General features: G+C 35.0%; 1 protein-coding gene across 6 annotated transcripts; it reads right to left on the reverse strand.

Annotated features, from left to right (window-relative positions):
* Window positions 1-327: 327 nt before the first annotated feature.
* LOC110673105 (two-component response regulator-like APRR2) lies at window positions 328-10,432 on the reverse strand. Of its 6 annotated transcripts, none has more exons than XM_021836126.2 (12): window positions 10,188-10,432; window positions 9,241-9,443; window positions 8,352-8,431; window positions 8,009-8,075; window positions 7,682-7,728; window positions 3,483-3,560; window positions 2,851-3,390; window positions 2,318-2,458; window positions 1,816-2,085; window positions 1,609-1,677; window positions 1,443-1,520; window positions 328-1,073 (listed from the first exon to the last, which is right to left on the reverse strand). In XM_021836126.2, the coding sequence occupies exons 2-12, from the start codon at window positions 9,368-9,370 to the stop codon at window positions 909-911; spliced, it is 1,665 nt and encodes a 554-aa protein (XP_021691818.2). In that variant the 5' UTR covers window positions 9,371-9,443; window positions 10,188-10,432; the 3' UTR covers window positions 328-908. The 6 variants fall into 6 exon arrangements, with proteins under 6 accessions (XP_021691818.2, XP_021691820.2, XP_021691821.2 ...); XM_021836128.2 differs by having other exon boundaries at window positions 9,241-9,511; window positions 10,188-10,413; XM_021836129.2 differs by lacking the exon at window positions 10,188-10,432 and adding an exon at window positions 9,788-10,168.
* Window positions 10,433-21,374: the final 10,942 nt, after the last annotated feature.

Raw genomic sequence — 21,374 nt, forward strand, 5'->3', positions numbered from 1 at the left:
CGCTCGACATAAACACCCGAAAAGGCCAATATTCAACAGCAATTTCCCTTTGATAGGTTCTATTTACAACCACAAATTTCACACAAGGTGAACATTGCATCTACTTGGCCTTTCTCTAGCCGTTCTTGTTGCCCCTACTTCACGTCATAATAGAGAGATAGAGAAATTGTCAAATCTCATAGTCATTGTAAAATGCCAAAAAAAAAATGTAATAATATGGACGTGTATGGTCTCAGTCGTGGACCACTGCAATTAAACTCACGCTGACCATGTCCATCCATCAAATCCAACATAAGTGCTTGGGCCCAAAACAGAGGAAAACATTGATTAGACCGAAAATGCTGATGCTACAAGTCTACAGCATCACTATTAAGGATAGAAAACATGTCAGCATCCATTAAGATTCTATGTCAACTTTATTCACAAAGTCCCCGTGCGGCCACCACCACCGCTACCCACCCAGACCACTTCCCCATTATCAGACACATACGCTCCACCCAATGGAACAATCCCCCTCTTCAATATTCCATCCATACACAAAAAGCTCAAAAAAAAAAAAACGCTCGACATAAACACCCGAAAAGGCCAATATTCAACAGCAATTTCCCTTTGATAGGTTCTATTTACAACCACAAATTTCACACAAGGTGAACATTGCATCTACTTGGCCTTTCTCTAGCCGTTCTTGTTGCCCCTACTTCACGTCATCCTCCACTACTGGGTTGTATTGTGTTGTCTTCATTAATTTTCTGTCAACATCCCAGCAACGTGGTCCCATCATCCCAGCAACGTGGTCCCATCCATTTGCTGGTAGATCATGGATGTTGATTGGTTGAAGCTGGTCCATTATTGATGATGGTCCAAGTGAAAATGTATCAGTATGATCTAGTGTAGTGAAGAGATGCTTCTCACATGGAATTTGAGCAGTTGACGTGGGGAGGAATTCTGGAAATGCCTTGCCTAGACAGTTCTGCTAGGACACTATCAGTAGAAGGTGGCTTCAGGCCTAAAGGCAAGGGTAACCAAGGCTTGTTAATTGCCTCTTTCACTACCTTGTCAACCACCTCCTCTGCCTGCACAAGGACAAGCACATAAAATTTTTCAACATTATAAGGCAGATGATCAAAACATGTCAAATTTAATTTAATATAATTAACATATTTGATGTAATTCTTTTCTGAATAGCGACTCAAACAATAATGTCAAAAGTGACCCTAGTTTAAGCATTTCAAGACTTCGTAGACACAATCTATGACAAAATTGTAGGGAAAATTATAATTAACATATTTGATGTAATTTTCTTGTTAAAATATGGGTCCTCTTTGTAATGTGAAGAGTAGAACCCACATGATTGTGAGAGAAGTAGCATACACACAAGGAGTACTTAATAATCTCTCCAATTTTAGAGCATATTGTTGATCAATTATAAGGCTTTCTGTTACCGGATGTAGATCAAATGAATTTTGTGGATCCAGGCACCCATTATCAACCGTTCCGACACTGTGAAACTCTGTAGCATTCTGCATAATAATAAGAATTTAGCAAACTCACAGCAATAAACTTCACAGTTCAGGTTAAACATAACAGATCTCTTGAGGTAATGCTTACTTGAGGTGAAGAAGAATATGGATTTTGAGGTGGTGGCATCACAGGGCAACCCCATGCCTCTGCATGCATCTGAAACATGAAAATGTGAAATGTATCAAAAACTTGTTTATGGAAATGCTTGTGCAATTGACCTCCATTAATTGTTTCCCTGAAAAGTATTACAAGTCATTGTCTATTGTAGTACTAAAGATAGCAAGTTTAATTTACCCCAGGATATGGTTTCCAATGCCAACTTTCTCTTAGTGGCCATGGGGAATAGCCAGGTGAGCCCCACGTATGGACACCAGCTGGGTGACTACCAGGTGCTCCCCAGACAGGATATACAGGACTGAGTGGGAAAGTATGATTAGAATGACATGGAAGATAGGCCATGATAGGTTTATGTTGATAATAACTCCTTTGTACTTGATCCCTTTGTTGTGACCATCTCCTATCATCTTCCTTGGGCAGAATATGTCTCCGATGCATTCTATATTTCTGCTTGAAAATAATCAAAGCTCTTCAGTTAGCTACAGCCATAAATTTACCTGGTTTAATGGGAAAACAAATGGATAAACAGAAGGACCTTAAGCAATAACAAGTAACAACCAATCTTTACTGTTATAAAGTGGGCTTAACGGCCAACAGCATATTATGATTCTTCAATCAATATAATGATTTTTGTTGAATAAAAGGTTAAAAAAATGTAAAGAACAAGTTTACTACTGACCTGGAGATGACTTGCTACATTATGTCTTGTCAAGCCTTCCACTTTCATCACCTCTAGTATTCTTGAAGGAATGGCTTGATCTACACCCAGTTGCTCCACTGCCTGCACAAATTTTTTGTGCAACTCAGGGGTCCAGTCTACCTGAAGCCCAGAGCAAAGAGCAAACAACAATCACCATTGTGGACTGAAATTGGGGAACCCACTCCCAGTTTTGGTGATACTTCAATTACAATTTAAGAAAAAACTATGAAAAAGTAGGGGAAACTACAGGACAAAACTAATCCCACTAAAAATTGAAGTGGGGAGGAAGTGATTCTCCAAAATAACCAAAAAATTTAGCAAATTTAATATAACAATATAAAACAAATTAAACAATCCCAAATAATCATCCACAGAATATCCAGAAGGAGCATGTGCTTCGTGGAAGAGAAATGTTTTAACTGTAGGAAAATTTGAAGCATTGATATAATTGTGATCCTCTGAGGATCAAATAAAATTTCAAAAGCATCTCATGCTCATGAAAACAGAATTACCTTCATTTTCTTTCGAATAACTCTCGTCCCATAAGAATTATGAAGACCAGAAGCTTTATCTGGGTTTTCAGCATTTCCATCAGGATCTTTGAGATCGTCTTTATTTTGTGGATGACTAGATACATTATTCTCACCCTTGATACCATCAGCCGAGTCATCCTCCTCTTTGATCACAGTCTCACTTAAGCTCTGAGGATGGCCTACCTGCAGAGTTACTTCAGTCATTGCACAAGTAGTTTCAACAGATTTAGATTCCTCCTCACTCTCTTTTTCTGTTGAGCAATTAGTATGATCTTGGCAATCCACATCATCCAATAACCGAGCTCCTTGTTTTAATTGTGGGGTTGAAGGGGCCGGGTACTTATCACTACCTGATGACTGCTCATGATCATTTTCATGAGCTGGAGATGTATTTTTCTTTCTCTCTAAGGTCTCATTTTTGGGCACTTCAGTTTCCCCTTTGAGTTGCAGCATTGAAACTACAGAATCTTTGACAGGCTTTAGTGATTCAGAGAGGACACTTTCCCCTGCATTAAATGCCTGCTCAAGACAAATGAAGTCAAAATAATTATTTCATAGCAAGGGTCATCAATGCTACACAATATAAACAGAACCTAAAACACTAAACTTACCTTATGAACCACATGCTGCCATATATTCCTCAGTTTGTCTTCAGAGAGAGGTTTCCGAAGGAACTCAACAGCACCAAGCTAAAATAAATTGCCAAAATACATTAGACTCGTGATGCGTAGCAAACTTTTTTCTGGGTCCCTAGTTAAAATTCAACTGAACTTTTCAATGAATTTTTTTCTTTCTTGTAATACTCTCTCGGTAGATAATCCGTACGTTTTACTGTTCCGACGACTAACGTCTGTTCAAACAGTCAAATGTCTGGAATTACACTTAAACTAGGGTGAGTAGACATAAATTGATGAAATAAAGACCAAGAAAAATTAAGGAAAAATAAAAGAAATGAAATATAACTAGATTAAAAAAGCCGGAACCACGGCGATAGGTGACCGTACTGAAAAGTTACTGCGTAGACAGTTGACAACCCCAAATCCGCGAGGAACCATAGAAAATAATTTCCGGGATGTAATTAAAAGTCTACTGAGGTATAAATGACATTGAAAATGTCAAAAAAAAAAATTAGTTAATTGGTACAGGTAAAAATAAAAATGAAATAGACAATATAAAATTAAAAGAACCGTCGGATTAGGGATTTAATCGGTATTACCGAAAAAATTTGACTGTAACCCGAAGAGGGGCATTTTGGTCATTTGGTACCTAGAGTCGACTTTTGACCTAAATGTCCATTAGAATGAGTGATATTAAAAATTTTAAAAATTCCATGAAAATATGAAACTATATGTAAAAATAATTAAAGGAATATAAAAGGGAATTATTTGAAATATTAAAAGTTTAATTATTATAATTAATAATTAAATTATTAGTGGGGTATAAATAGGCATAAGAAGACAAATCCATCCACTAATTTCATCTTCTTCATTTTATCTCACCCATGGCCGAGCCTTGTTCTTTCTTTTCTTTCATGATTTCTCTTCATGCAAGTTTCAATTCCTTCCATTCTCAACATGATCCTCACAAGTTCCTTCACAAAAATTAGTCCCCACATCCCAAGGAAACTAGTGATAGTAATTAGAAGAGGTAGAATTGAAGTTTGGCAAGACAAGAATTCTCACAAGTTGAGGTTAGTGCATGTTTTCTTTTCCTTCCTTAGTTACATCTTGAATTGAGGTTGAATTGAGTTGGTATGATGAGAAATTTGAAGAAAATGATGAGTAATTGTAAACCCTAGAATTCGGCAGCCTTTGAAAACATGAGAGTTTAATGTTTTCATACATGTAAATGGTGTTTAGTGTTGTTAATGGCTAAATAGATGAAGTTGTATATGTTAGAAATGTAATTGTATGTGTATATTGTAAATGACAAATTGGAGTTAGAATTTTGACCTAATTGTTGGAGACTTGTGTTGTTGCTGGAATTTGATTGTGTTGTGATGAATTGACGATGTTAGAAGTGCCATGAATGTTGATTTGTAGTTTGGGAGTTAGAGGAAATGAAATTGGAAGTGTAAATTTCTTTGCAGGTTGAGAATTGTTGAATCCAGTATATGTTTTGAGCCATAACCAAAATTGTGTTGCTCCAATTGGTATGAGGCTAATTGGAGATGAAACTAAACCTAAAATGCTTCATTTTTCATGAAGAGACCATGCCCAAATTTTGCCCATAAATTGACCAAATTGTTGTCCCAATCCAGATGACTAAATGATGAACCCAGAAAATTGACCAAATGAACAGTACACATTCATTTGGCCATAACTCTCTCTAGACAGGTCCAAATGACCTAAATTTTATACCATTGGAAAGTTTAAATATAGGACTATAACTTTCATGAAGACCACAGAGCCCAGAAATGCCTTAAACCAATCCAAATTGTTGGCCCAAATTAGATAACAAAACTGCCCAAAACCATATTGTCCATAAATTGCTAGAAATAGACTTACTTGACCAGTTTTTGCAAAGAGGCCATAACTTGATCTACAGAAATCCAAATGCAATGAAACCAGTAGAAAATTTTCCACAAGACATCAATCTACAATATTGGTATTTTGACCAAAACCCAAAAATCAAGGGAATTAGGTCAATTGGCTAAATCAAGTTAGTATACAAATTCTGAAAATTGCCTAAGTGACTATTTAACTCCAGGACAGTCTTTTAGTCATATCTCTCACTAGGAAACTCCAATTGGAATGAGCCATATTGTTCTGGAAACCTAAGAAATAGAGCTCCAACTTTGTTTTAGACACTTTCCTCAAATTATAAATTTAAGAATCCTAAAAGTTGGGTCAAAGCCACTGACCTGAACTGGGATCCTATTAGCACAGAGTACTTGAGTCCAGGCCAATGATTCGGCTATAAGTAATTATACAAAACTTGAAAAATTGCAATCCAAAATTCTAAGTGACCATAAGACATAGGGCAACAAACTCTATGAAGAACACTAAGCCTAAAAGTGACTATAATATGTCCAATTAAATTGGTAAAGTGTAATTCCAAAATTTGCCTAAAGAGCCAAAATTAGAAAATGAACTAGTTATGGTTAATTGACCATAATTTGAGTTCCAGAAATCCAAATGACATGATTCAAAAAAGGAAAATAAAGAGAAGACATTGAGGAACAACTTCCATGAAGGAAGTATGGTCAAACAGTAGCCACAAGGTGATCAAATTGATAGGTAAAGTTAAAAGACTAAAGCTAAACCTAAAGAAAGGTTCACAAAACAAGCTATTTTATAGTAGGGTTTTAACCCTAACATGTTACTAAAGACTGAATTACATGAAATAGGTATGTGGGACCCACTTTCCCACTACAAAGTGACATAAAATTTCTAATAAGTAATTGATAATGCTTAATTGCCCAAAGTAAATCTAGGCTTATGTATATAGTTTGAATCGATTGGTATACCAATTAGGGGCTACAGATAGCAGTACTGCCTACATGAATAATTATTAATTGACAAAATATGTCTGATATGATTATTCTACAGGCTATATGCTTGCCCGTTAGCCATTGTGCCTAATTTCATTTATGGCTTTTATAGTCTGCCCGCTGGTCTTGTGCCTGACATGACAGTTATATATAGGATAGACATATGGTTGTCTAACCAGTATACTCCCTTGTATTCAGTTTTTATAGTCTATTATAGGTTACTTGGGCACTGATATGATTTTAAAGAGACTAAAAATGAAATAAATGCATAGATAAGATCCTGATAAATAAATTAATCCCAAAGTCAAATAAATCTGTAAAGACTTAGAATTTATAAAATTAGCCTAGAATTATTATATGTAATTACTCAGTTATTTTTCTTTAAAGTTATGCACCACTGAGCAATTCGCTTGGCACGTTGGTTTTCCATCACGTAGATACTGGAGACCAGCCACAGCCACAGCCACAGCCACAACCGCAAAGCAATTCGCTTCGCACGTTGGTTTTCCATCACGTAGATACTGGAGACCAGGCACAGCCACAGCCACAGCCACAGCCACAGCCACAGCGGCAGCAGTAGTGCCCTAACAGAGATTTGATCAGATCTGACAGTGTCTACTAGTCACCTGAGCATAATATTTTTGGTAAGGCTCATGTATATTTAGTTTTGCATTTTTGTTTATTGCACATAAGTAAATGATGTAAATCTTTTTTGAGAATTGTAATTATATTTTAGATTGTAAATAAAGTTGTGATTTTTTGTATATATACTTCCATATGAATGAATGAATGAATGAAAAATATATTTTCTTGAAATTGTATAAGGAAAAATGATATGATATAACATGATGTATATGAAAATATGAGATACACATGAAATTGTTTTTAACAGGTAAATATTGAAACCCGCCAGATGCTAATAAAATAGAGGAAACTCTGTCCGGGTTTCCACAGAAATAATTTGATGAAAAAAAAAATTTTACCACATGTTTTCTATAAAGTATAAAATTAACAATGGACAGGACAAGAAAAGATAGGGTGCTCCGACACCGAATGTGGCACGCTTTACTCGGCTACACTGTAAAAGGGTAAGGAGCGTCACTTCTTTTCAATCACTGAACTAGCAGGAAGTACAAGACTAGTTTCTGATTTGAGGAACAAAAGAGAAAAGAAAAAGAATTGAGGAAAATTAACCAAATAATTCCAAACACAAAGTGACTGGTTTTGGAACAGAACAGGTAAAACTTTTGGCATTTAATCATTTGTAGTGCAGCATTATATGCCACGGACTAGTAACTTAGAGATTAAAATTCTTACCGCTATGCACTTCATCATTGTGCTCAGGCAATGAATGTTTGAAATCACTGAAAAAAGAACATATTTTGAACTGGATTAAAATAGAATATATTGCAGAAAATCTTTATGCGTGGTTCTTTATTACATTGTATAATTTCATTATTGTTCAACATTGACATGAATCTTTATCTAAAAAAGTTGAATAAAGAAAGTGGCAGCAGATTAAAGGACAAGGCACAGAATGCTGAAAGCTAAAGAAAGAATTAGCATTATATATATATATATATATATAGAGAGAGAGAGAGAGAGAGAGAGAGAGAGAGAGAGAGGTGTTGTATATGAGCTTACTGATGGTAGGCATGTCCTTGGCAGCTTCAAGAAACTTGAATCTCCCATTGCTGTTGCTTGTACTCACCTGTATCCACATCAAACAATACAGCGAATATGTATGTATATTCCATCAATCAAAATTATATCCAAACTAATGCAGGTGGGTGAAGTGAAACTGCAATGAAGTATTGATGGTAAGGTGTTATAAGACAAATCACAAATGCATATCATGAGATGGAAAAAAGCAACAGAGAGAATCATTTTGAGGTTCATAATATTCTCAAAACTACGCACCCACATCAAAATAACAAATTGAAAATGCAAGTTTATAATATCCACAAATATTGAATTAAATCATTACCTCAACAATAGCAACATGGAAACTTTCAGGTTTGTTTGAAATCTCTGACAACGCTTCATTCTCATTGTAGAATATAGATACTGGAAAGAGCACAGTAAATGTTAGAATAACTGCAGAAAAGGAGTCCAATAGAAAAGGATAAATCACTATAACATTACACAAACTGCAAGTCATAAACAATAAATTAGACCAAGAAACAAAGAGAATTAACACTTGTAGAACAAAACCATAATTATTGCATTGAGATCTTAAGTTCATATTGTTTGTCATACCAGCAATCCTCAAGTTCTAATTCACACAGACAATATCTAAGATCAATTTAGAAGGGGAAAGAAAAGAAAGAGTTGGCAAAAGATGTTGAAATGGCACCAAAAGTTAGGCAAATTGAAATTAAGAAACATCAAGAATGTCCAATGAGCTTTAACTCAGTGGTACCCCGGAGTTCTGAGATCTCGAGTACAGTCTCAATAAAAATAACGAACATAAAGAAAGGAGTATAACTTCTAGTCTTTTCACTGTTTGGACTAGAAATGGTTCTGAAACACAGATAACAGAAAATTTACCATTTCTGTTTACCACATGGAAACATCAGACACACACACACACACACACACACACACACACACACACACATATAGTTGTTATCTTTTTACTCCTCATCTTAGAAAATACCTTTTTGAGGTATATTTGAGCATTCCATGACATTTTACCTAAGTCACGATCATTTCTAAGTTCTAAATAACGAAAAATCCAAAACCAATTTAATATTGAATTGAGATCTATGGGGCTTCATAGCCAAGAAAGTTAGGTGAAATAAAAATTTCTATTTCAGAACAAAAAACTTGTATGCAAAAGGTGAAGAAAAATAGGGGAAATAAAGATATCTAACCAATGTAATCCATTGCTTCGAGTTTCGATTTTATCTCTGCAGCAGAATTGCTATCTTCCTCAAGAAGAAGGACCCTGAGGCCCTTTGGAAAATCCTTCCATGCTGATAAATCATTAGCAGTGCAAACCATAGCTGGTTTGGCATCGTTTCTCAGGCAACCAACAAGTTTTCAGGATCACAGCTTCTCAACATCCAACCCAACTCTGCTTGACCGACATGAACATGAATTTCACATCAACAATTACATCGTATTTGATCTAATGACCCATATCTTCAAGCCAAATAAAGACAAAGTAAAGGAAAAAAATATATAAATATATTTAAAAGCCCCTGATAAATGAAAAGACCGTCTTCCATTAAAGAACAGATTTGTTACTGAACAAAATCAAATTTTTTTGGTGCTTTTACACATAATAGACTGATCTGTCAATACTGAGCAGTATCAAGAAACTTATTCTGTATATTCTGCTGCATGAATTTTTATTTTTTTCCATTTCATTTTTTCCCATCAAGATTAAAAGAAAAAAAAAAGGATCGGATGATGTACTCGTAAACAATCTCATTCTCGAGTATTCACAATCATCCTCCGATCTTGGTTAAAAGTCTGAAGATCTTATTTGCTCTTCACAGTTTCGCAAGACATAATAGACAAAACCCATGTAAGATCTTTATAATTTGTACAGGAAGGACAAGAAAATCTCAACCATAGCTGGTGAAAATGAAGGAACCAGAAAGGAGAAAAACGAAAAAAAGAAAAAGAAAGATAAGGGAACAACCAAGTTGCAGGAAGCAAAACTGGAAATTTTTCAAAACAAAACAAGACAAGAATAGTGGAAAGACATAAATGTTAAAGCCCACCACACGCATGCACATATTATCACCAGAAAATAAAATAAATAACCCTCCAAATTCTCTTGAAAATAATCATCAAATTAACTGCAGAATACATTTTTGACAAGCACACTTCTTCTCCTCAAAGTCTTTAGTTTCTTTTAACTTGCAGCTTCAGCTATGGCTGTAGATAGACCCTCTCTGCAAGTTCTATGAAGAGAGAGAAAGTGAGAGTATTTGTTTGAGTGAGAGAGAGAGAGAGAGAGAGAGAGAGAGAGAGGGAGAGATGCGTCAGTACGATTTGTGCAAGAAGGTCTCTGTGACTTGTGCAGTGCAGATAGAGCTGCAACCGATTGTTTGCAGACCACATAATAAGAAAAAAAAAAAAAAAAAAAAAAAAAAAAAAAAAAAAAGAGCAGAAAAGAGGCTCCAAAAAGTTAAAAATCCTCTTTCTAACTACTTTTTTAACTGAATAATCCTAAACTAATTTTTAATTCTCATAATTTCCTTCTTGTAGTTGGACACAAGCTCTTTAGTTGTTGTAACTTTTATTTTAAAAAAAGAAAAAAAGGTAAGAAAGAAAAAAAAGTTGTTAAGTGTTAACCCAAATCGCAGTTAGAAATATAGAGTCAACTTTAGAGCATCGAGAGAGTTTTAAATAAAATAGTTTTTAATTTAGTTTATAAATTAAAAAATTATTTAAAATAAATTAAAAATCGTTTTTAATTACTATTTATTTTAAAATTATTTTTTTAATAAATAAAAATTTATATTATTTTACTCTTAACTATTTAAAAATACTAAATATCCTTTTTAACAATTTAACTAATTAATTACTTTTAAATATTATTAAATAAACCCTTAAATTATTAAAAAATAATTCTTAAATAATTTTATCAAACACTCAATTAATTAATTAATTAAAAATTAAAAATTAAATTACCAAATTAAATACTTTATGAATTAATGATTGTTTCACATGAATTAATTTGAAAAAAAAAATACTTTTTTAACAATATTATTTCAAATATAATTAAAAATATTTTTAAAAATTTTTATTATTTTAAATTATTATAATTAAAATATATTAAGTTTAGTTTTAAATCAATTTTTAAATTAAATTAATTTTTTAATAATATATTTTAAAATTTGATTTTTCGATAATACCTTGATAATTATGCCAAGAACTTCTGTTTACTTTATTGAGTATCTAAACCACGCTACGCGCGCGAATTAATAACCATTTAATTAAATAAATTATGCTTGGTTAAGTTTAAGATTTTTATAAATACACTTTGAGCTAGGGCTTTATAGAAAATGATTTTTTTTTTAACTTTGCATTTTATTTAATAAATTTAGAAAAAAAAAAAAAGGATTGGTCTCTTTCGTAATGAAATATAATGAAATTATGGGAAAGAAAACCCTACTTCGTCATATGGCTTTTTTTTTTCAATTCGTTATATATATCTTATTTCTAGAGCTTTTGAATAATAATAATAATAATAATAATAATAATAATAATAATTTACTATTTAATTTTTATATTTTAATAAAATTAACTATTTGATCTTTATATTTTAAAACATATACTATTTAGTCCATGTAATAATTTTTGTTAAATTATTTAGTCTCTTTGTCAAATTCTTCATTACTCATACTGTTCACACTACTATTTAGTCTCTCTATTTTGAAAAAACTAATTAGTTGATCTTATATTTTGAAAAATAATATAATTTAATCTTTCTATTTAAGTGAAACTAATTAGTTAGTTTATATATTTTGAAAAATATATTTTTAAATAAAAATAGAAATTTTACTATGTAGAGCTAATTCTTAATTTATATTTTTTAAAATTTTCAAATCTTTGGACATTATTTTTATATTTTATCCGCTTATAAATAACTTTTCTTAATTATTTAGAAATTTAAAAAAATTAATTAACTTTTTTATATAAATAATTACACTATTTTTATTGACAGATAAAAAATAAAGAGAGAATAAGGGGGAGAAATGTGTGAATATAAAAGAAAAAAAGATAGGGAGGGAGAAATAAGAAAAGATAAGAAAGAAATAAGGAAGAAAGAAATATGATAATTTACGTATAAAAAAATAATTATGAAACTAAATAATTAATAAAGTTAAATTTCATATACTAACTAATATGTTTTCTAAAATATATGGATTAACTAATTAGTTTCATTAAAATAGAGAGACTAAATAATAGGTTAACCAATATTATCTAATAAAAAATTGATGAAGGACTAAATAGCTTAACTAAAATTTTTACAGAAATTAAATAGTATATTTTTTAAAATATAGAGATTAAGTAATTAATTTTATAAAAATATAAGGTATTAAATAAAAATTTTCCCTAATATCTAAATCATTGTGGAAGATTATGACATAATGGGCTGTCATGATTTTATTCATAAAAGTTTTCTAAGTTTTTACATTAGTTTGTGGAGTGTTTTATAATTTTTTATATTATATACTAATGTCATAAATGTAATGAGAAATTTGTTATTGATATACGAAATAATTTAGTTAAAAATTCAAAATTACCATAATTAGAAGTAGTTCTACTAATTGCTTAGCCACTATGCATTGGGTTATTTTGAAAAAAAAAAATTACCCAACTCTTGTAAGAGCATGGTATTGTCCTTTTAGGTTATTAAACAATCAACTAATTTCTTTAAAAAAGAAAAATCTAATTTCATGGGAATAATTGATTACTATACCAATGTTTTCAACCTTTATTGAACCTTAGGTGTCAATCTATGATTTTGCTTTGCCTTCTTTCGTGCTATCTTTGCACTTTATTATCACCAACAATTGAGCCATCATGATGAAGCTATTGTCTAGACTAAAAGAAAGAAAAAAAAAATCTTTGCCTTAGTGAAATCTTTTTCTTTTATGTGGTTTCATGCATGCCAGTGATAATTATCATTCGTTGCCGGTATTTTATAAAAGTTAATTTTATTTTTATTCATAAAATTTATTAAATTTTAATTTAATTTTATAAAAATTAATGCAACAATAAATTAAAAATTTTTAGATTAATTTATTACTTATCAATTATTTTATAAATAAAATTACTTTACTATTAATTTTGTCACGACCCAACCTATGGGCCGGACCGGCACTAGGACCTGGGCCAGCCTAAAGCCCCCGAGGCCCGTAGTAAGCCTAACTGTTCATTAACCCAACTCTAAGGCCCATTGGGCCCAAATTCAAGAAAACAAACGGACAGAGTCCGGCCATAAAATGGACTTTCCAACGGGGAGTTTTCGACTCACCCGACCTGTAAACACAATATATAGTCAATTGGGGAGCTCAGCTCACCCTCCACATACTCATCAACATAATAATAAATGGGAGCTCAGCTCCCTCATCCAATCCATCAAACATGCATAGCATATTAAGTTTACAGGTCCCAAAATAATAATTTAGTTTACAGACCCAAATCAAATAACATTTCTAACACATGCGGAAATTCTAAGATTTAACAAGTTTATACAAACAGTAATAATTGACCTGCGAGGGAGAAAAGCAGGTTAACCAAAATAAAATCCTCCTGTAGCTTGAAAAAATATTGAACAGGAGTGAGTGTTCGACTCAGAGAGTAAAATATCAATTTTAACCATAATCTCTATAACTATCTAGAACTAATGCACCCTGTAGAGTGAAATGCAACATCAACAACATTTTCACATCATAACATCAAAAAGGTAATTTGGAGCACTCACACACCCTGTAGTATCAATCATAACATATGGGAGCTGATCCCTATACGACTCTCTTAAATCCAACCCGTGCCAATAATTACTCAAGCTCGGACTTCCACTTAATAACCAAATCGAGGGTCCCAAATAATTACTCAAGCCGTGACTACCCTCGAAGGAACGGTCCCGAATTACTCAAGCCGTGACTACCCCGGCCCTATCCATAGTCCACACCACATCACACGCACGCCAACGCACGCACACCGCTCCAAATTACCACAACAACATCCATGGTACATCAACGCTATGAATGCAACATAAATCGTGCCTAGAGTTTAACTACATAAATATATGCATATTAGTGATTCATGGGCATCCTGAACATATAATAATATCTATATTTAAATTAAAATTATTATTTTACTCACGGACTTGACGACAAATTATCGTGGGCGGAGGAAGAAGGTCGCTCACGACAATCATATTACATTTATTTAATACAATCTGACTCAATACAAATAAAGAAAAAGACCAATTACGTCCTAAGTCGTGCCGAAAATCCAGCAGAGTCTCCCCTATACCTAGGACCTACCCAACCTGCAAAAGGGCTAAAAACGCACTTCTATACTCACAATCCATACATCAACAGTTCAATCTTATCACACAGCCCCTCTCCCGGGCCCATCAAATCACTCATCCATCACCATACGCTAAATGTAAATTTAGTCCTTATTATTGATCATTTTTGCAAAAACTGCCCAAACAAGCTCTAAAAATTATAAAACTTTGCCCCGCGGGCCTTAGCAATATTACTAAGCTATTGCAAAAAGAATCGTAATTTTCTAAGCTACCACGAATATTTTATGGATTTTTAATCCTATTTAAGCACTAGAAAATTACGTAAAAACTAGGTTCGGGTTTACCTTTGCCGATTCCGACTTCGGGGACGCGCTCGGGACGCCTGACAATGGTGGGGTAGCCAAAACCTCGATCCAATTCGGAGACTTTTCCAGAGCTAGTCCATTCGCCGGAAATTCACAGATCCGACAACCGCCGAATTTCCGCCAATTGAGGATACCTACACGAAGCCCAATAATAATATATAAAAATCGTGGGTGTTACATTCTTCCCCTTACGTAAAAATTCGTCCTCGAATTTTACACAAGGCAGAATAAAGCACATGATTATACATTGAACAGATAAGGGTACTTGCTACGCATGTCCCGTTCTAACTCCCAGGTGCACTCTTCCACTAACTGACTCCTCCACAAAACCTTAATCATAGGGATCTGCTTTGATCTCACTGCCTCACTTGGTAGTCCACTATGGCTACAGTCGCTCCTCAAATGTCAAGTTCTCTTTAGCTCTATCACATCCTTTGCAGACATGAGAAGGATCGGAATGTATTTCTGAGCATGGAGATGTAAAACACGGATGAACGTGAGAGAGGTTGGGTGGTAGCTCCAACCGTAGGCAAATCGCTCCAACTCTATCAAGAACCTCAAAAGGTCCAATATACCGAGGTGCCAACTTGCCCTTCTTTCCAAATCTCATGACTCCTTCATTGGAGAAACCTTCAGAATACATAGTCGCCCATCGCAAACTCCACATCCTCCGTCTGGGTCTGCATAACTTTTTGCCATCAAAATCAAGCTGACTGCTCTCGATTAAAGGAACTATCTCTAAAGTGTATTGCACTAGGTTTACATCATGCACCTTCGCTTCCCCCATTTCTGTCCAACACAGAGGAGACCTACACTTTCTTCCATATAGTGCCTCATAGGGCGCCATTCCTATGGTGGAGTGATAACTGTTGTTGTAGGCAAACTCCACCAAAGCTAGCTGATCATCCCATTGACCTCCAAAATCCAAAACACTCATGCGAAGCATGTCTTTCAGTGTTTGGATTGTCCTTTCAGACTGTCCGTCTGTCTGAGGGTGGAAAGCAGTACTAAAGTTCAACTACGTGCCAAGTGCCTCCTGTAACTTCTTCCAAAACTGAGAAGTGAATCAGCCCTCTCGCCGATATTATGGAAGTTTAACTCCATGCAATCGACTATTTCTCGAATGTAGAGCCGGACATACTGCGTACGCAGTATGTAGTCTTTACAGTAAGAAGTGAGCCGATTTGGTCAAGCGGTCTACAATTACCCATATCGAATCATATCCTCGCGTGGTACGAGGCAACCTACCACAAAATCCATAGTGATCATTTCCCACTTCCATTCTCGGGATAGGAGCTCTTGCAACTTCCCCGACGGTCTCTAGTGTTCAAACTTCACCTTCCGACAAGTCAAGCACTTGGACACAAAGTCCGCTATGTCTCTCTTCATGCCATTCCACCAATAGTTATCTTTCACATCATGGTACATCTTGGTGGAACTCAGGTGGACACTTTACAAAGGTGTAGTGTGCCTCTCGCATGATTTCATTTCGAGGTTGTCCACATCGGGCACACATATCCTAGAACCTTGCACTAGGGCGCCATCATTGGCAAATCCGAACTCACCACCTTCACCTTGTCATTTCTTTCTATAATCTTCATCAATTGTTGGTCTCTCGTGGCCGGGAAACTCTAACTCTGTCCCTCAAGTCCGCCTCACCAAAAGTGAGCCAACAATACCCCTCATCCGAAAGATCTAGGATTAAACCTTGATCCATCAACTCATGTACCTCCCGAATCAGCCTTCTCTCTCACAAATGTGCGCCAAACCGCTGTAAGATTTTCTCGCTAAAGCATCTGCTACTACATTGGCCTTCCTGTGGTGGTACCGATGGGGCAATCATAGTCTTCCGTAAGCTCCATCCATCTCCTCTGTCTCAAGTTTAAATCCTCTGTTGGAAGATGTACTTCAAACTCTTATGGTCGGTGTATATCTCGCACACTTCACCATACAGTAGTGTCTCCGCATTTTTAGTGCAAAGACTACACCGCCATTTCCAAATCATGGGTGGGATAGTTCTGCTCATGCCTCTTCACCGCTTGAAGCATAAGCCACTACTTTTCCATTCCGCATCAAAACACACCCTAGGCCAACTCTAGAGGCATTACAAGACACGGTGTATCCTTCACCGCTCATAGGTAGTGTTAACACAAAGTGGTTAGACACTCCTTATCCTCATCATTATAACCGACTCTATCGAGCTCTCTTCCGTCCTTTGCATCTTATCCACTTCCCTTTTCCTATTTTTGGTATTGTTGGTATCATTTCAACTCATTGTACTTATTCCTTAATTTTAGTCCTATCTCATCCTTACACATTTTCCTTCAAAGATGTCTATCCCATCATCAACTTTAACTTTCTTTTTATTTCTTAGTCTTATCTTGAATACTAGTTTCATTACTTCAAGAATTCTAACTCTATGATTTACTCCTACCAAAGACATTCTTCACCTTATGTAACACTTATAATTACCCATAGAAAATTTTTTTTCTTGTATCCCCTTTTTCCAACTTAACTATCGTAACATTATCATTCCCTATCAGCCTTAGTAGGAAATTGCTTATCCTGGATGAATATGAGCCCCATAAACTATAAGTTCCATCTGAACTAACACGGCTGTAGGAAATATGTGTCATGCCTTAATTCCAAACAAGATACTTCACGTGTTCATTCTCCTTAATATAATCATATATACTGCCCATAGCTTTCTAAATTTCAACCTCAAATTACCCATCAAAGAACAATTTCATCTATTGAATCTCAACCATAAATAGTACTTCCTCCAACTCATAGTTTAAAACAGCTTGCAAGCCTTAGTAGCTAACTCAATTTAACTCCGTCATTACTGTTCGTCCTTTCATACTTAATACTAGGTATGCACTTACTGTCATTCTCATATCAGGAAATTATGTATGAATTTGTGCCTACTAAACTCTCAATAACTAGGTCTCCTTGACTCAGTTTTTGTTCCTTATATAACCTTCTAGAACCAAAAGCACAAGCTAAACTTGAAAAGAAAGAAAATATCCTCTTATATTCAACTACACCCGATTGTCATATAACGTTTCACCTAAGTTTCTTGGTCTTTATCTCCAAATTTCATCATCTCTTAGAACAATTATGCTCTACCTATAAGTTATCATCTGCATAAACCCTTTACCGTACCATTTTCCTTCTTGACATAATATTTTATAATTTATTAACTTTACTTATACTCGACCTATGATTCATATCTATCATCGTTTTTATTGTGCCCTTAACTTTTGTTGATTCCTGAAAGATTTCTCTCACTAATAAATTCTTCCAACACTAATTCCACCCTTATCTAGGGTCATTAATTTGATCCCTTAAACTGACTTTTGTTCAACTTACTGCTTACTAACTTCTCTTTCTCTACCTATTTAGGTAGTCCGCAATACCATCGCACACCTTCTAACATTTACTCATTATTATTGTATTCCATACCTCCATCACTTTTCTCACTAATGTGATCCCATTTTGGGTTTTCCATCCTTGTCATTCTCCTTGCCAAGAATAACACTTAGCCTATCCTATATCTTAACTTTGTTCCTTTTATTATGCGCTCTTTAGGTTGTCCTTTCATTTATTTCATTTGTCTTACTCAAAATAGAACTTGACTATTCTATCCCTGGTTCCATTCTTCTTCCTAACATAATAGTGCATTTGCTAACTATATCTTTTAGAGTCTCTATCGCGTTATCATATGTCCTGTATACTCGATTTGGTCCTTTGACCACTCTAGCTAGTACTTCCACTAGCATTTAGATTATATTGCATCTGCAATCAATTGCCCAAACTTTCATTCTGCACTTTCTTTATCCATTGGCCTTCTGTGATTTATCTTCGCTAATTTATTACTCTTAACACTATTATAATTAGATTATACTATTGTTTTGAATAATTTGAAATTAGAAAGGAACTCAGCAAATTACAGTCATACTTTTATTGTATGATCTCTATTCTTATCCTTTAACTTACATAATACCCTTACTACCTCGAGAACTGATTCTGCAGTAATTTTATTTATTATTATTTTTATTATTATTATTATTATTATTTTCCATGTTTACTCAATTCCAAAACTTAAGATTTCTAGCACCCAAACCCGTCATCCAATTCAAAGGATTTACATCCATCGTGATCCGATTATATATGATTCCTATAATGGAACTTGTATCCTCTCCGTGATACCCGAGCCAACTACTCTCTACCACACTCTACATCCCATCCGGGATACTATTCCATAAGTCATCATTATCGCAATAACCTTCGATCCATTCTGAAAAGATAGGACTATATCCTAACTTGCTGCAACAAAGGTACTACATGTACCTCCTTGCCTGAACCTTTTCATGTTAATGACTCTTTGATGATATGATAGCTCTTTAAATCATCAATTCATAGTTTCGTCCTTCTCTAGGTAGTAGAGTTGTACTTTATTCCATCGATACACACAAGGTATACTATTCTCACTCTATAAGTGTCACCTTTACTTTGCAACTAGTCCAAACCTCCAGTCCGATGGCAACTCTTGATGAAACTCTAGCTCATGTCAGTAATCGAGTCATCGACTCTAGTTATCACCCAACCGTGACCTTTCAATATTCTAACTCTAAACTCTTAGCCAGAGTTCCCAACTCCTCTGCAAATATAGAACTCTGCTCGCATAATCGTACCAAAATGTAAGCCATCTCAAACACCCTCATTATGGAGCACCACGGGGATGCACGCAGCTCTACACAATAATCTCATGTTTGCATCAGAATCTGCAGCTACAGAGCGGACATCGAGAATATTGTATAGTTACTACGATACGCCCCGACAAACTAGGTCTCCTAATTTCTTATCTCTCCGAATCTTCTATTATCACAAACATATACTGACTCGGTCATCTACTGATGACTGCCAGTAGTGGTATCCTCATCCTTATCTAGGGCAACTTACTTTTAAGACTCACTTTTATGTACTCGTGTCTTACACGAAATGGGCACACAATTTAAACCCATACTGACAAAAATATAACATTTCTTGGAGTACGTATCCTCATGATAGATCTCACATGTCTACTAACTCTAATTCACATGTCTGTGTACTCCACGAAAATCAAGACACTAACTGAGGTAATCTTATATTTCCCGAGGTATAACGTAGAATCTAGAAACAAAGAATTACAGGAAAAGACGAAACAGAATCCTATACTCCGCATGTGACTCCTAGTAGACTCTTCCCAACACTTAGATAATTTTTCCTATGAATCTGAGCCTAAGCTCGATACCACATTTGTCACGACCCAACCTATGGGCCGACCCAAGACTAGGACTCAGGCCACCTAAAGCCCCCGAGGCCCGTAGTAAGCCTAACTATTCATTAACCCAACTCTAAGGCCCATTGGGCCCAAATTCAAGAAAACAAACGGACAGAGTCCGGCCATAAAATGGACTTTCCAACGGGGAGTTTTCGACTCACCCGACCTGTAAACACAATATATAGTCAATTGGGGAGCTCACCACCCTCCACATACTCATCAACATAATAATAAATGGGAGCTCGGCTCCTCATCCAATCCATCAAACATGCATAGCATATTAAGTTTACTGTGTCCCAAAATAATAATTTAGTTTAGACCCAAATCAAATAACATTTCTAACACATGCGGAAATTCTAAGATTTAACAAGTTTATACAAACAAGAATAATTGACTGCGAGGGAGAAAAGCAGTTAACCAAAATAAAATCCTCCCGTAGCTTGAAAAATATTGAACAGAGTGAGCGTCGACTCGAGAGTAAAATATCAATTTTAACCATAATCTCTATAACTATCTAGAACTAATGCACTGTAGAGTGAAATGCAACATCAACAACATTTTCACATCATAACATCAAAAGGTAATTTGGAGCACTCACACACCTGTAGTATCAATCATAACATATGGGAGCCGATCCCTATACGCCTCTCTTAAATCCAACTCGTGCCGAATTACTCAAGCTCGGACTTCCACTTAATAACCAAATCGAGGGTCCCAGAATTACTCAAGCCGTGACTACCCTCGAAGGAACGGTCCCCGAATTACTCAAGCCGTGACTACCCCATCCTATCCATAGTCCACACCACATCACACGCACGCCAACGCACGCACACTGCTCCAAATTACCACAACAACATCCATGGTACATCAACAGTTATGAATGCAACATAAATCGTGCCTAGAGTTTAACTACATAAATATATGCATATAAGTGATGCATGGGCATGTGAACATATAATAATATCGAAATTATAATTAAAATTAATATTTTACTCAGACTTGACGACAAATTACCGTGGCGGCCGGGTGAGGAAGAAGGTCATTCCGGCTCACCGACAATCATATTACATTTATTTAATACAATCGACTCAATACAAATAAAGAAAAAGACTAATTACGCCCTAAGTCGTGTTAAAATCCGCAGAGTCTCCCCTATACCTAGAACCTACCCAACTCGCAAAAGGGCTAAAAACGCACTTCTATACTCACAATCCATACATCAGCTCAATCATATCACACAGCCTCCCGCCCATCAAATCACTCATCCATCACAATACGCAAAATTTCAATTTAGTCCTTATTATTGATCAT

Source organism: Hevea brasiliensis, chromosome 18 (assembly GCF_030052815.1).
Source record: "Hevea brasiliensis isolate MT/VB/25A 57/8 chromosome 18, ASM3005281v1, whole genome shotgun sequence".
NCBI lineage: Eukaryota > Viridiplantae > Streptophyta > Magnoliopsida > Malpighiales > Euphorbiaceae > Hevea > Hevea brasiliensis.

Excerpts from the sequence above, each read along its gene's own strand:
- LOC110673105 (XM_021836126.2), bottom strand. The coding sequence starts at position 9,370 with ATGGTTTGCACTGCTAATGATTTATCAGCATGGAAGGATTTTCCAAAG. Across the intron at positions 8,076-8,351 it reads TCCATGTTGCTATTGTTGAG|GTGAGTACAAGCAACAGCAA; the intron begins GTAATGATTTAA and ends ATGTGGATACAG. Across the intron at positions 2,086-2,317 it reads ATGTAGCAAGTCATCTCCAG|AAATATAGAATGCATCGGAG; the intron begins GTCAGTAGTAAA and ends ATTTTCAAGCAG.